We start from the raw sequence: 13,411 nt of genomic DNA, 5'->3' as shown, positions 1-13,411 counted from the left end.
GAATGGCAAAATTCGCCCTCGCGAGTCATGACTGTACCTCGCCTTGCATAGTCTGGGGTATTAGATAGACACCAAGTGGCCTACGTAGTCATGATTCAGGTATGTCAGCTAATCAAAACCGAGAAAGTATAATGGTGAAAACAAATTACCATAAATATGTAACAACTGGACTATGCGTAAATTTACCATTGTAGGTCTTGTGACCAGAGACCGTGGTCCATATGCAAGGTTGACTCTTGAAGCCCCATTTCGCTGACGTTCGGGCCTTAATTGAATATCTGAATATTAGGTTCTGGATGACTGAGGCACCTTGAAGATTATAACACTGGAATGAATCAAATTTGCCAGGCAGGAACATTATAACAGTGATTGGTATGTAAGGTACTACCTCAGGTACCTTCACAGACATGCCCATTCACTAGGCATTCTACCGAACCATCAGCTAGGTCGGCCATATCGTCTACACAATCGAACAAGACTTGATCTCATATCTTGAGACAAAAGCGTTAGACAATTCTAACGACCCGAAGCCCATTTCGTGTCAACAATGATGAAAAGAAGCCGACGCATCATAAAACTTTAGAGCATCCGGTGAGAAATCCTAGCTAAGCCCCAAAACGGCTTAGGGTAGGTTGCGCAATCTGATCTTCGGATCAGTCACCTGATGAAGTCAAGTGTCTGACATTGAGGCAACGGGTAACATGTAGGAAGCTAACGGATGTTCCAAGGTTTAGCTTCCGATTCATTCGGGTTATGCCAGATGGGGGTTTCTTCCCGATGCCCTATCAAATGCACCCTAATGAAAAACTTGGAAATGATAGGTAGATACACTCCACATCGCACTTAGCGCTTCTTTTGTACCGGACATGCATTCATAATGTGCACAGGTATTAGATATGCGAAAATATGCTCAACCGGAAGCATTTGGGAGGTATCAAACCTATTCCACCTAAGGTGATACCCAGGTACCTACCCTTGTACTCGGCAGCAGTCATGTGTAGCACTTATGATAACCTCCCCCCAGCTAAGCACGCGACTGGAGACTGATTGGAGTCGACTGACCTTCCTCATACAGACACGCTAAAATCTACAAGACCTTTCACATCCGATGGAGCTTGATTGGTAAGATACCATGTCTGGGCTCCGATCTCGGAGGCACTCTGACATGGCGTGAGTGCCAAAGTATTTTCTTGTTTTAAGGTTCAAGCTTGAAGGTCCCTCGAACCAGAAAATTGGTAGAATTGCTAAATCCAGGAAATCTTTCAACTCATGCTGCCAGCGTGGAAGTAAAAGGTTGAAGCATATTTGAGGCTCTCAGGTCAATGCACGAGCACGAGCACGAGCGCAATGGCACCTCCGCCCTCCGCTCGCATAGATGACCGTGATGAGCAAGTGATCCGGACAGGTTCCGCCCCATGTTTCGAAACGAGGATGAACCACTCTGGTGGAAGGGCTGACATCTGGTGGCTGCACACGAACGATCGAGGCCCTGCGCGGCAATGACCACGTTGTTACGAACACGGTTATTTCCGGGGCGGAGAGACTCGTGGCGAATGACAAGTATAGAAGCGATCCATAGGACATCGGTGAAATGACGATAGCCTGGCACGTTTTTCTTACCGTGATCCGGCCCCACTTAGTTATGATTGCTCTCGCAAGGCGACGGAGGAAGGCCGTGCATTTCGCTAACGCCCCCTCGTGTGTATTGGAAGGCCAAGAAGAAGGGCAGCTCCACGACTGGAGGGGAAGGAAGACGTGGGATTTGTAGCCGAGATGTCTAACCGAACTGGATAAAGCCCACGTTTTGGAGGCGTCAGATGCCCAGTAGGGTTACATAGTTCGAGGGTCGTATGTGGGTTGCTGAGAAAGTGGAACATCTCCGACCGCGATCATCATCGAAGTTTCCCCAAGAACTCTGCAAGGTCGAGTAGAATTGGGGAGATGCCATGACTTATAGAGTTTCCAGCGTAGGGCTTGAGTAAGCTCCATTCGACGATAACTACCGGGATTTCCAAGTCGTCCACGTCCCCGAAAAATGAACAGCGTCGCATCGCCTCGTGTCCTCCGATGGTCGCATCTCCAATAGCTTTTCTTATTAAACTAGTTCTTTTTTTTCCTTTTCTTTTCTTATTTTATTCCTTTTGAGTGCTCACTCTCTTCTTTCACTGGCCTGCACCTATAGGAATCCGAGATTAATTTACCCAGGGACCCCATGCCTTGGGGGCTCCACTTCTGATGATTCTCGCCCGGTAAAAGATATCTCATCCGAACCATAAAAACATCTACTGTGTATGCGTTTCGGATTTTTCCCACTGGTTTTTGGTATAATCTGCCTCAGGCACCACAAGGGATATTTGGGCACTCAGAAACACGACGATCTCCATATATAGGCAGGCTTATCCCCCTGGTAGATCCCTGGTCGCTAAAAAAAAAACAAGCCTGTCCAGCTTTCTGTTTCCCCCCTTCAGCCATATCACGCATACCAAGATTCCTCACCAGGGTACGTAAAACATGACAGCTGAGATCATGGTTCCCAGGTGTTTCTGTTCTGGCATGATCATCTTAACCTTTTGTTCCTATCCCCCGCAGTACCGAAACCCTCCCCCTCCCAATTATCACCTTGCAGACCGCGTCACCACAATGTTCCCCCCAACCCTGTATGACAATCTGACTAACGGTTCCTGCGAACTAGCTTCTTGAGCTTTATTTTTAGCGTCTCCAACTAGGCGCGCATATTGAAGTTCATGCCGTCCTTTCTGCTCGTACCTGCTTTGCATTCCTGAGCCCCCGACGTCACGATTGAGACCGGGGCGGGTACTGTGACAGAAAGGAACGGTCTTTTTGCTTTCTACTGTTATTTTGTTTTGATCTTCGGTCTCCACATCCAAAAATTACGACCATAGCTACACGGCTAGTTCGAGCTTGATCTACGCCACTGGCTTTCATTGTTACATTCTTTTGTTTCTTTTAATCACTGGTAGGGGAAAAGAGTAAGGTACCTTACTTTCTCTTCTCCGAAAGTCGTTCCTACAATGGCCTCGGTCAATTCAATATCGTCTGAGAAAGACCATGATGAGGAGCGTGACATCATGCATGACGATGTGATTGAGGATGAGGAGCATGAAGACCTCAGTGTGGAATTGGATGCATCTCAGCGGGAACACCTCGAATATTGCCAGCGATTAGATGATTTCCTTCACCCCCTGTCTTTGGAAGAGGGCGTGTTGTACAGATTGGCGCGTCGCTTTTCCGGCACATACCGCCATTTGGCCCTGACATCGGATCAACAGTTTTTGCCAACTCCCGTGACCCAGCTACCGACAGGAGAAGAGACAGGTCGCTATCTAGCAATTGATGTGGGTGGAAGTAACTTGCGGGTTGCTTTTATTGAGTTGCTGGGCGAGGTTGATGATTCTGATGCATCCGCGGATGCGTCAGAGAGGTCGCGCGACACCATTCGCAAGGCTCAGCGTCAACGGGTCAAAAGAACATTGGAGCGAGCATGGCCCATTCAGGAGCATTTGAAAATGGACAAGGCTGAAGACCTGTTTGCTTGGATTGGTGATTGCATTGCTGAGGTGGTGGCAGAAAGTCTCACTTCGGATGCAACCAGGAAAGACATCCCTGCGGAACTAGATATGGGAATTACCTTTAGTTTCCCCATTATGTGAGTACCTGCGATATCTTGCTTTGATCTAGCTGCGCGAAAAATTCATACAAAAATACTGACTGCTTCCTAGGCAAGAATCCCTTGCGGAAGCTACATTGATGCCCATGGGTAAGGGCTTCGCCATCTCATCAAATCTCAACCTGCGCGACATTCTCCTGAACGGTTATGAAAAACACACAAGACGACCCGATGATGAAGAGGAGCCTTCTTCCAAGCGTCGAAAGCTATTTGCCTTGCCCAAACTAAAGATCCAAGCCATCACTAACGACACAGTTGCGACGCTGGCTTCACTCGCTTATGCGGTCAAATCGTTACCAAACAGTCGAGTCGCTATGGGAATTATTGTTGGAACGGGTTGCAATGCAACAATTCCGATGAAGCTTAGTGAGCTGCATGAATCCAAGGCAAAGAGCGTCAACGCAATGGAGCCGGGAGCCACAGAGACTATTGTCAACACCGAGTGGACCATCTCCGGTGCTGCCCCGCCACTCACCGAACTGGCAATCACTACTAAGTGGGATGTCGAATTGGATAAGGCATGCGCACGCCCTGGCTTCCAGCCATTCGAATACATGACGGGAGGACGATATATAGGCGAATTGATTCGCTTAATTCTGTTTGACTATCTCACCACCGTGACAGGCCTATCGAAACGAATCCTGCCCGCCAACCTCGTTCAAGAATATGCTCTTACTACCTCTTATATTTCCGACAATGTAGCCCGAGCCCGATCTGACCAAAATCTTGCGGAGGAACTGAACCAATCTCTGCCGCCCCCAGAGAGCAGCGACTGGCATTGGGATGCCCGTACAGCCGGTGCATTCCGCCGAATCGCTCGCGCGGTACAAAGACGATCCGCTGGACTGATTGCCGCCGCCGTCATTGGACTATTAGCATGCTGCCGCGAAATTGAGCTGAAGGAAGACAGCAATGTCAACACCCCGGAAAACGCAGCCTCGCCACAAAGTAATGGCGATGTCTCCGCTGTCGTTACTGCTGCTGCCGCCAGCGTGGAACCAGCTACCGTCGGCCACAGTATTCATGGACATGTTGTCCCAGTTCTACAGCCCACCCCGGTAGATTGGCAATTCGGTCCCGAAGAGCTGGTTGTAGCGTACACTGGAGGGATTATCCAACACTACCCACAATTCAAAGAAATGTGCCAGCAACATATCGACCGCCTAATTATGCGAACTGGTCCACAGAGGGGAGGCAAGTCAGTTTTCTTACGAGAGGCTTCCGATGGTGGTGTTATCGGCGCAGGAGTTTTAGCCGGTATGGTTGTTAGCAAGTAAACGTCAACCTTACGCCTTATGCAAGCCTGGGGGTTTAGTGGGAGTTTTAAGTGAGAGAAGAATCAGGGATGGCTTATTGTTCATGGATTGTATTACTCGGATCTGGATCATCTCACATATAGATGAATATGACACCTTGCTGTTCAAGTGAGTCTTCTATTTTCCGAAAAAGCTTATTATATTCAAGTAGTTACCTTGAGGCGTAAATGGGCGATAAGAGCAATCACCTCACGTGACATCACGTGAGGGGGTTATCCCCGCGATCCACTGGATTAAGGCAACTCAGCACTCGACACTCCTCGTCGTCATCACATTCTCCTCAAAGCAGCACCGATCGACGCCGCGAAGATGGCTACTCAGCAGTCTTACTATGAGCTTTATCGTGGCAGCAGGTATTCTTGACAAAGGATAGTCCGGGCTGAGATCAAGGCTAACAAAAGTGACTCTTAGTCTCGGTCTGTCTCTCACCGACACTCTTGATGATTTGATCAACGAGGGTCGCATCGAGCCTCAGCTTGCGATGAAAATTCTCTCCACCTTTGATAAGATTGTCACTGAGGTGCTGGCGGACAAGGTTCGAGCCAGACTTACATTCAAGGTAAGAACATGCTCTTTTGGATATTGGGTACCATGGAGTGCCTAAGAGCTGTTGCGATGTGATCAAGCCTTCTGTCACTGTTTCAGTAAGACTGACTTCTTCTTTCAATTTGCAGGGCCACCTCGATACCTACCGATTTTGCGACGAAGTCTGGACCTTCTTGATCAAGGATGTATCCTTCAAGCTGGATAACCAGACCACAGTCACTGCCGATAAGGTGAAGATTGTGAGCTGCAACAGCAAGCGACCAGGCGAAGTATAAGTCAGATATCAGAGCGAAGGTTTTGGGATTACTGGCGTTTGCATAAGGTGGTTGTAACGGCGTTCGGCATGTACTTTTGGGGTCTCCAGTGGCGTTTGGGTATTTCTGATTCCCTTCTTTTTTATCTACACTATCCTTGTCTTCTTATACACAAAACAAATTGCCTAGAGTTCAATTGATACCCAACACATTGAGGTTTACAACATTGATGCAGCTTACCCCAGTATTCTCTGTATAAAGCGGCAGGTGACCTCATCTCTTATCAGCGCCGATCTCCAAACTTCCACATATTTTCTCCGCAACACCTCAGCTTGCGCGATCCATTAAGATCTGCTTTGTACGATACCATGCCCAGGACTTTACCCTGGCTTCTTGAAAAAAAGGATGAGGGACGCGTCAAACAAGAGTCAACTCCGCGGAAGCGCGTCAAACGCGAGGCAGATGCAGACCCAGACCTAACGCCTAAACCACCCGCATCTCCCGGCAGGAGAGACTTTATGAGATCATGTACGTGTCAGATTTCTATCAGAGACTATGCGACTCATATGGGCTAACAAATTGTCACTCTGTACAGCCCAGACCCCACCTACATCCCCCGCGCGACCGTGTCCCACCGAAGAGTACGTCCCGAGACCCCAAGCTATGTGAACTAGTCGTAATCTCTATTTACACCGATTAGATTTCTGGTGGAAGGCCTAGATAAAGATGACGCTTGGGTCATGGTTGAAGACGAATTCTACGCAATCGCACAAACATTCACACAGCATCTCCATTATGCGGAGTACGTCCGCCGAAAGAAAGAAGCGAAGGCCCGGAGTGCAGCAGCGATTAAAGAACTAGAAAGGCCTACAGATGGTCAAACCGCGATGCCGAAAGCTCTCCAGATGAGGAAGAATGCGGAAGCATTGGATGCGCGCCAGAAAGATGGCCTTGCCCAGCTGGAGGCACCGGTGGATGACAACCCGGAGGAGCATACAGACGAAGAAGATGGCGCTTGGGCTGGGACACATCTCCATGGCTTGATGACAAGTCCGCGGAAGTCGCGATCCTTGGTTGGAGCTCATGCTGTCAAATCGTCAACCAGAGCTGCCGCAGGATTTGGACAAGCCTCCAGGCCCGACCGCAAGGTTCGCAGGTCTGAACATGCTATTACAGCACCAGCTGTTCAATCGATAGATGTCATTGACCTTGAGACAGCTTCGGAGGAAGACTCTGATATCGATGGAGGAATTTACCCAGTTGTCATGCCATCTTTTCCTACACGCCAGGAGAGTACACCCAGCAGAACTGCAGAAAGATCAACTCCACCTGCAAAGCGGCAAATCAGTGGTACGCCAATGAAATCTACACTTAAAACACCTACTCTGCACAAAGAGAGATCAACGCCGACACAAAGGAGCAATAAACCAGGAACGGGATTCAAGTCAAGAGTCCAAATGTTATTTGATGACTTCGATGAGCTACCAGAGTCATCTCAGCCTATTTCATATATCTCTGACCAGAAAGAAGAGTCAACACCTGGAAACAGTGCAGCCAAGGAAGCCTCTGGGACCAACAATTTGGTGTCCGAATCTCGCTATAACGACGTGCCAACTTTTTTGATGTGATTGTGAAACCCGAACCCTCCCTAGAGACCACATTAAATTTCTTGTAGATCAAACAATTGATCTATCCACAGTTGCGGCAAGCTGTCCGTCGTGAATAGTCCCGTCCCGCACACTCCTATCCAACGCCTGTATTTCAAGGTCTTCATTATTATCGACCGGTGTCGACTTGAACCATCGTGTCAAGTTTATCCGCGATCGGAGGCGGGACTTGACACCTCCACGCTCATCTCCCGCACCTGAGCCTGCATCTTCTCTTCCATTAACGGTTGGAGATCTGTCATCTCGATTGTCGTGCCGTTTCGAATCATTATCGATCCCCGGCGATCCTGATACATCAACATGCTGTAGCTCCTTTGTCAGAATTGGTCGCTCGCTTGTGTTTTTCTTGGGCGATAGGACTGACTCCGCATCTGAGAAGCAAGCTGGGGTTTCTTCCTTTCGGAAATCGGTTGGGAGGCCCTGCAGGAGCGACGTTGTCAGTTTCTTTAGTCTTCCGGACATTATGGGAGGATGATGATGTCTAACGCACAATTTCAAGCACTCTTTCCTCCGTTGTGAACGGCGCCTTCATGCACCTCCAGATTTGTCGAAAACACTCCATTTTTACTGGTATTTGTGTTTGGCTGATCGAATGCGGGATTTTTGCGAGTTGAAGATCGTGTTGAAAGGGTCGCTTGCGTGGTTGAGAACACTGGAGCTTAATTAAAAGCCAGCTCTTTCTTTTGATGATTGAGGATCAAAGGTCAAAGGCAACGCTCTGGTAGAAGTCAAAATGCTATAAAAAAAAACAAGGCAATTTGCGAAACGAAAGACGAGCGACAAAAGGCGCCGAAACAAAGAATGAGTGAAAAAAAAAACCCTACCAAGCTGCAGGTATTCTATGCCATTGACGCCCGACCACAATGAAGTAAATATGCGGCTAGGCCGGGATACATATAGGAGTCGGAAAGCCGAGCCTAGTTCTAGGCAGCTCCTGTAGTATGTAAATCCATACTAAGCACGGCTTGTCAAGGACGGATTGGATTCTCCACCGTTTTACCCGACCCACACTCATGCAGGTTGAACTGGGCGACAGCCGGCTGCTCCTGTGGCATGGACTGCGGGCCACTCAAGCTGACAGGCTCGGCAAGGTTCGCCCGTGAAATCCCTTTGGAGAGTCTGTGACACATTCCATGACGGCCTACACTCTCCTGGCGGCAGCAGCGGGCTAGTTCTCCACTGGAGATCCTCGGAGATCCTCGATCGTCGAGCTTCCGAAGAACGTAGACCCGGGTCCTCGAAGCTTAGGTGCCTTTGGATACGCGTGACGCATTATTATCACCTGCAAGCGCTATTTACTCCGAACATGCCACGATGCAAGATTAGAAATGCAGGCAATGCAATCCGATCCTCGCTACTAAGGCAGTAAGGCCATTATGAACTGCAGGCTGCAGGGAAGAAAATGCAAAACCCGTGCATCATAGGCGGTTATCAGTGGAGCGATGGCCCAAAAAGGAAAAAGGGAGCCTGCTAGCTCGTGTCCTAGAAACGCTATACTCCATTCCTCGACCCTTTCGGCTCAAAGGACTCCTGTCCGTTAAGGTTCGCGCAGGACACGTCGATCGTGACGTTCCTAGGATACACGCATGAAAGGGACATGCAAATGCCGATACTTCAAGGCGTGCACCTTTTGTTTCTGTTCCTGACAATAGAAATGAGACAAACCTTGAATAATCGTGCTCTTGAAATCAAAACTTAGCTCCTTTGTTTCTTTGTCAACGAGACACCCTACACCGTCTGGCACGTAACAACAATCTTAAAAACTGGATGGGCGAACGATCGCGAATCGTCTTGTCGATCGATCCTGGATTTGTCACTGACAGGGGGATCCAGACAGTCATCACCTATAATCTTCAGAGCTATGTGCTGTATTCATTTCTTCGTGACAGGGCTTCAACTGCACATGCTTGCCTGTTACATCTCCCAAACGGAGATTGAACATTACATTCGGCAATTGTCCCTGGTTTCGTATTGCCGTAGTATGTATGACTCATATTATACTGTTGTCTAGACAGCAAAAGTCAATTCCGTCAACATAAAGCCTTTTTACAATCTACAACCTTATTCAGAAAGTATCTTCATGAGTAGACTCGGTAGACTTGCAATGTTTCTATCTACCACACAAGCATAGAAGCAGAGCAAGCCTCGAACCAAAGTTTGAAGTCCTTGCGCGTTGAAAGGTTTACCGTATTCGTGTTTCCATCCCTTGCGTCGGAGCTATGCCGAGATGAAGAACCCCGATCCCGGCGGGATTTGCCTATATTCACGCAGGTACACATTCCAAGATAAGAAGAGAGGGCAATTGAAAATACAGAAGCTTTCGGTCTTTGCTTAATCATTCTATAGTATTGTTTTGTGAAGCTAGACAACCTTGATCTTCCATCGGAAGGGATCAACCCTTATAGTAAGGAGTAGATGGATCAATTCTCTCAATCGTTTGTTGTCCTTATTAGCCTCCGCCACAGAACCAAATATTCTCTTTGAGTATCAGTAACTAGGTGATGTATATGCCTTCCTAAACAAGAGCTTTAAGATTTCAATCCACGATTCAGATCTTAATCAAATGATCCCGGCATGTTACGGGAGATCCTCGCAATGCAAGGTCCCAGATATGCTAGAATTCTTGTGGCAATGGCCCGAAAAGCTGGGTCGGCCCATCTAGTGCTTGCATTCTTTCCTCCATTCATCGAAAGTTCCACCGTTCTTTAGGGTTTACCGCTTTGAGGTGTTACCTTGCGGCAGATCCCATTCTTGGCTGGAACGCCTTGAAGATCCTTTAGGTTTAGTGGGTCTATCGATTGTCTGCTTCTTACGTCTCTATTGTACGTACGTACTTCGAAGAGTTCCATATGATCTCAAAAATGGAGTCTGAAGAGGGTGATGGATCACCGTTTACCAATCTGTATTTTGTTTTTCGTGACAGATCTCCATTCTTGGTGATTTCCCCAATCTACAGTACTACCAATTGTTTAGCAGTTCAGTTCTTCAGTATTATGCGTGGTAATACACTCTTCAATGTGCAGCAAAGCGCTGAAATCAATAAGTCATTCCATTCGAACTTCTACTTCTATATCGTCTGTTTAAACCCATTTCGAGAATCCCTCACCAGACGTGCTCCAGCCCAGGCATAGACATAATTGTGTTGGTACCAGTTGACACTGTTTGGTCAGTAAATAATCGGAGTAGATACATCCAGGAAACTTACAATGTAGACCGACCAGCAATTCTAGGTAGTGTGGCCCATGAGCCACCGAGGACAATGTTATGCTTTCCGTCAAAGAAGTCGGCTATGACTTTGTTAGCAGCTTATTGATTGCTTGAGCGGATTTCACTCACAGGTATAGCCTGGATATATTTCCATGGCTTCGAAGCCTTCCTGAGGCAACAGTGGCGAACTAGTCCACTCCCAAACTCCACCTAATTCACCTTGTCCAGCCAGTCGGTCACCATTTGGAGTAACAGCAGTAGGGTGCCAGTGCTTGAACGCCACATTGCAGCCTGTGAGATCACGAAATACGGGTGGCGTATGTGTGGCATTCACTGTTTTAGCTCCATTGCTGGGGTAAAGGTTAGTTGGTTTCATCATTTGACCGGTATTTTTAACGTACCTGTGGCCATCCAGCTTCTGGCCAGCGGTACCGTCTTTGAGTCGATCGGAGAATTGATAGATACTCTTGACCTCCTCAAATGTGGGAATTCGGCACTCCACCCACTTGGCGTAGTTCGCCAGCTCGTCATAAGAAGCAATAACAGGCCAGTCATGCGCGAGCTCCAAAGGAACAGACCCCAGCACAGTGCGAACGGCAAACTTATTCAAATACTCCTCAGTGGCGCCAGGGCTTGATCGACTGATTCCCTTGGCAATCGGATAGGCCTGATCCGGGTCGACAAGTAACCAAGATGCAGGGATTGCTCGGGAGCGATTGGCTTGCAAAAACTTCGCATATTCACCATTAGTGATGGGTCGGGCTCGTGCCTCGAAAGCATGAACATTGATTTTCATCTGAGGCTTTTCGTTGTCCCACCCGTAGGAATCTTTGGGCACAACATCCTTGTCCGAGTCATCCAGGCCAATGGTAATAGTTTGTCTGGGAATACGGAACCACTTATTCGGCTTGGCATTCTTCTTTGCGTCTTGGGCCATTTGGGTGAAGTCGGGGGTTTCAATACCAGCTGGCATTTGGATTTTCTCACTCTGCAGCAGCATGTAAAGGAATGTCTCTAGATGCATTGCCTCGTGCTCGAAGCCAATCCACAACGCCTCGCCTATAGATCGATCTTGCAAAGCTTTAATATCCTGGAGAATGCTTCGTGCTCTGCTCCGTACACGCTCTTGGTAGTCCAGTATTTCGTCCAACGGAGGCCACTCAGCGGGTGTTTCACTGTGGTCATGGCACTGTTCCGGGTCCTCAACATCAGGGTCAACTCCTCGCTCAAATATTGTCTGGTAGTATTTTGGTTCGGTAGGTTTCTGGAGTGTCGCTCGGGTCAAATGGATATCTATTTACGATAATTAGCCCTGAGAATGATATTTGGACCAACATGTCGACAAACCAAAAAATGTAGGAATATGGCCCAGATAAAAGATCAACTCATTTCGTAGTTTGATCGGCTTTGAGACAAGGTCTCCCCGAGGAATCATGGTCTTGGTCACAAGATCCCATGAAGTCCAAAGAGATTGGAAATCTTTCAGTGTTGGTATAGGCTGACTCGCGTACTCCGAAGGCTGAGTCGGTATGTCGAGAGCCGCAGATGAGAGCAAATGAATATCTGAGGGTTCTGTATGTTAGTAGATGAGGAGAAAGAAGTGGGTAAACTAGCTCTTTTTCACGCACGATAGTTGTCCTCAGAATTGCCAAATTCCATTTGCGGAATTAAGCCTGCGCTGCGACACAGTTCATCCCGCTCGTCTTGACTATATTTATAAGCTTCTTCAAACTTAAGCTTCTCTCCTTTTCGGATGGTAATGTCTTTTATCGTGACGTCGACTTTTGGGGAATAAAATGCTTGATGACACCCATTTTCGGCGTCATAACCAGTAACCACCTCCCAATCGCCGGGCCGGAAAGCTTCGAAGCCCAGTACGGTATTCGCATGCCGCAGTCCATTCTCATAGAACGCTCGGGTGACACCTTGCGAGTCATTGTAAGCACTGTAAACCTTCTCTGGGTCTTTACAGGCATCCAATCCGATCAAAAGAAAGTCTGATGAGCCAAGAAGCTTAGAGAAGCCACCGAGAAAACCTGCTGCTTCGGAGCGGTTGAAGTTTCCAATAGAAGATCCCATCGAAAGCACAACGGTTGGCCTAGTGCGATTCTCCGGGTTCTTGAGCCAATCTTGAGCATCATCATAGGTACCATGAAGCCCGTGAAATCCAACATATTGAAAACTTTCCGGGGATATTTCGGAGAATGTCCGTTGTAGCTCTGTCAGGGACAGGTCCAGAGCGTAATAATCTACCCGCTTCTGTGTCCGCTCGCATTCGCGCAGGAGGATTTCGACCTTTCTCAGGTTCCTGGAGTAAGTTGTTAGATTATTTGTTTGAAGAAAAACCCCACAACTCCAAGGCCTGTTGGAGGCGCCAGGTCAACCTACCCACTACCAAGCTCTACCAGTTGTGCATTTTCTGGAATCCGCTCCACCATCCTCTTTGCATGTGTTGTCAAGAGCTCAATCTCAGCATTTGTGAGATAGTATTCGTCCACGTAAGTGATCTTCTCGAATAGCTTGAGGCCTTCGGTGTCATACAACAGGAGAGTAGGAAACGAGGGCTGTTTGCCCTCGGGTGGACTCAGATTCTTGTAAAGCTCATCAATGAGAGAAAAGTCCATATCATCTTGGTGAATGTTGACTATGTCAACGCCGCCAACATTCGGCAGTGCTGATGGAGGCATTTTCCGCGGGTTATACGAGAAGGTGAGACTCGAGAGCCAAGGGTAG

General features: G+C 48.0%; 5 protein-coding genes across 5 annotated transcripts; 3 read left to right on the top strand and 2 right to left on the bottom strand.

Moving 5' to 3' along the window:
- Window positions 1–3,032: 3,032 nt before the first annotated feature.
- Window positions 3,033–4,965, top strand: N7503_005623 (hexokinase family protein; the record flags this gene model as incomplete). Its single annotated transcript, XM_057065170.1, has 2 exons — window positions 3,033–3,667; window positions 3,741–4,965. 2 exons carry the CDS (start codon window positions 3,033–3,035, stop codon window positions 4,963–4,965), a joined length of 1,860 nt encoding a protein of 619 aa, XP_056922913.1.
- A 348-nt stretch (window positions 4,966–5,313) lies between these two features.
- Window positions 5,314–5,825, top strand: N7503_005622 (transcription initiation factor IIA subunit gamma; the record flags this gene model as incomplete). Its single annotated transcript, XM_057065169.1, has 3 exons — window positions 5,314–5,357; window positions 5,416–5,563; window positions 5,679–5,825. 3 exons carry the CDS (start codon window positions 5,314–5,316, stop codon window positions 5,823–5,825), a joined length of 339 nt encoding a protein of 112 aa, XP_056922912.1.
- Window positions 5,826–6,172: 347 nt separating this feature from the next.
- On the top strand, window positions 6,173–7,432 carry N7503_005621 (uncharacterized protein; the record flags this gene model as incomplete). The annotated part of the gene is made up of 3 exons (XM_057065168.1): window positions 6,173–6,332; window positions 6,400–6,445; window positions 6,505–7,432. 3 exons carry the CDS (start codon window positions 6,173–6,175, stop codon window positions 7,430–7,432), a joined length of 1,134 nt encoding a protein of 377 aa, XP_056922911.1.
- Window positions 7,433–7,617: 185 nt separating this feature from the next.
- N7503_005620 (uncharacterized protein) lies at window positions 7,618–8,033 on the bottom strand (the record flags this gene model as incomplete). The annotated part of the gene is made up of 3 exons (XM_057065167.1): window positions 7,618–7,774; window positions 7,836–7,891; window positions 7,962–8,033. The coding sequence occupies 3 exons, from the start codon at window positions 8,031–8,033 to the stop codon at window positions 7,618–7,620; spliced, it is 285 nt and encodes a 94-aa protein (XP_056922910.1).
- Window positions 8,034–10,508: 2,475 nt separating this feature from the next.
- Window positions 10,509–13,365, bottom strand: N7503_005619 (DUF323 domain protein; the record flags this gene model as incomplete). The annotated part of the gene is made up of 6 exons (XM_057065166.1): window positions 10,509–10,629; window positions 10,677–10,758; window positions 10,808–11,971; window positions 12,026–12,250; window positions 12,307–12,986; window positions 13,067–13,365. 6 exons carry the CDS (start codon window positions 13,363–13,365, stop codon window positions 10,539–10,541), a joined length of 2,541 nt encoding a protein of 846 aa, XP_056922909.1. The 3' UTR covers window positions 10,509–10,538.
- Between the last annotated feature and the right edge of the window lie 46 nt (window positions 13,366–13,411).

Source organism: Penicillium pulvis, assembly GCF_028828015.1.
Source record: "Penicillium pulvis strain IBT 33274 chromosome Unknown contig_23_segment0_segment0, whole genome shotgun sequence".
Lineage (NCBI taxonomy): Eukaryota > Fungi > Ascomycota > Eurotiomycetes > Eurotiales > Aspergillaceae > Penicillium > Penicillium pulvis.
This window is presented reverse-complemented; position numbering and strand designations above follow the sequence as displayed.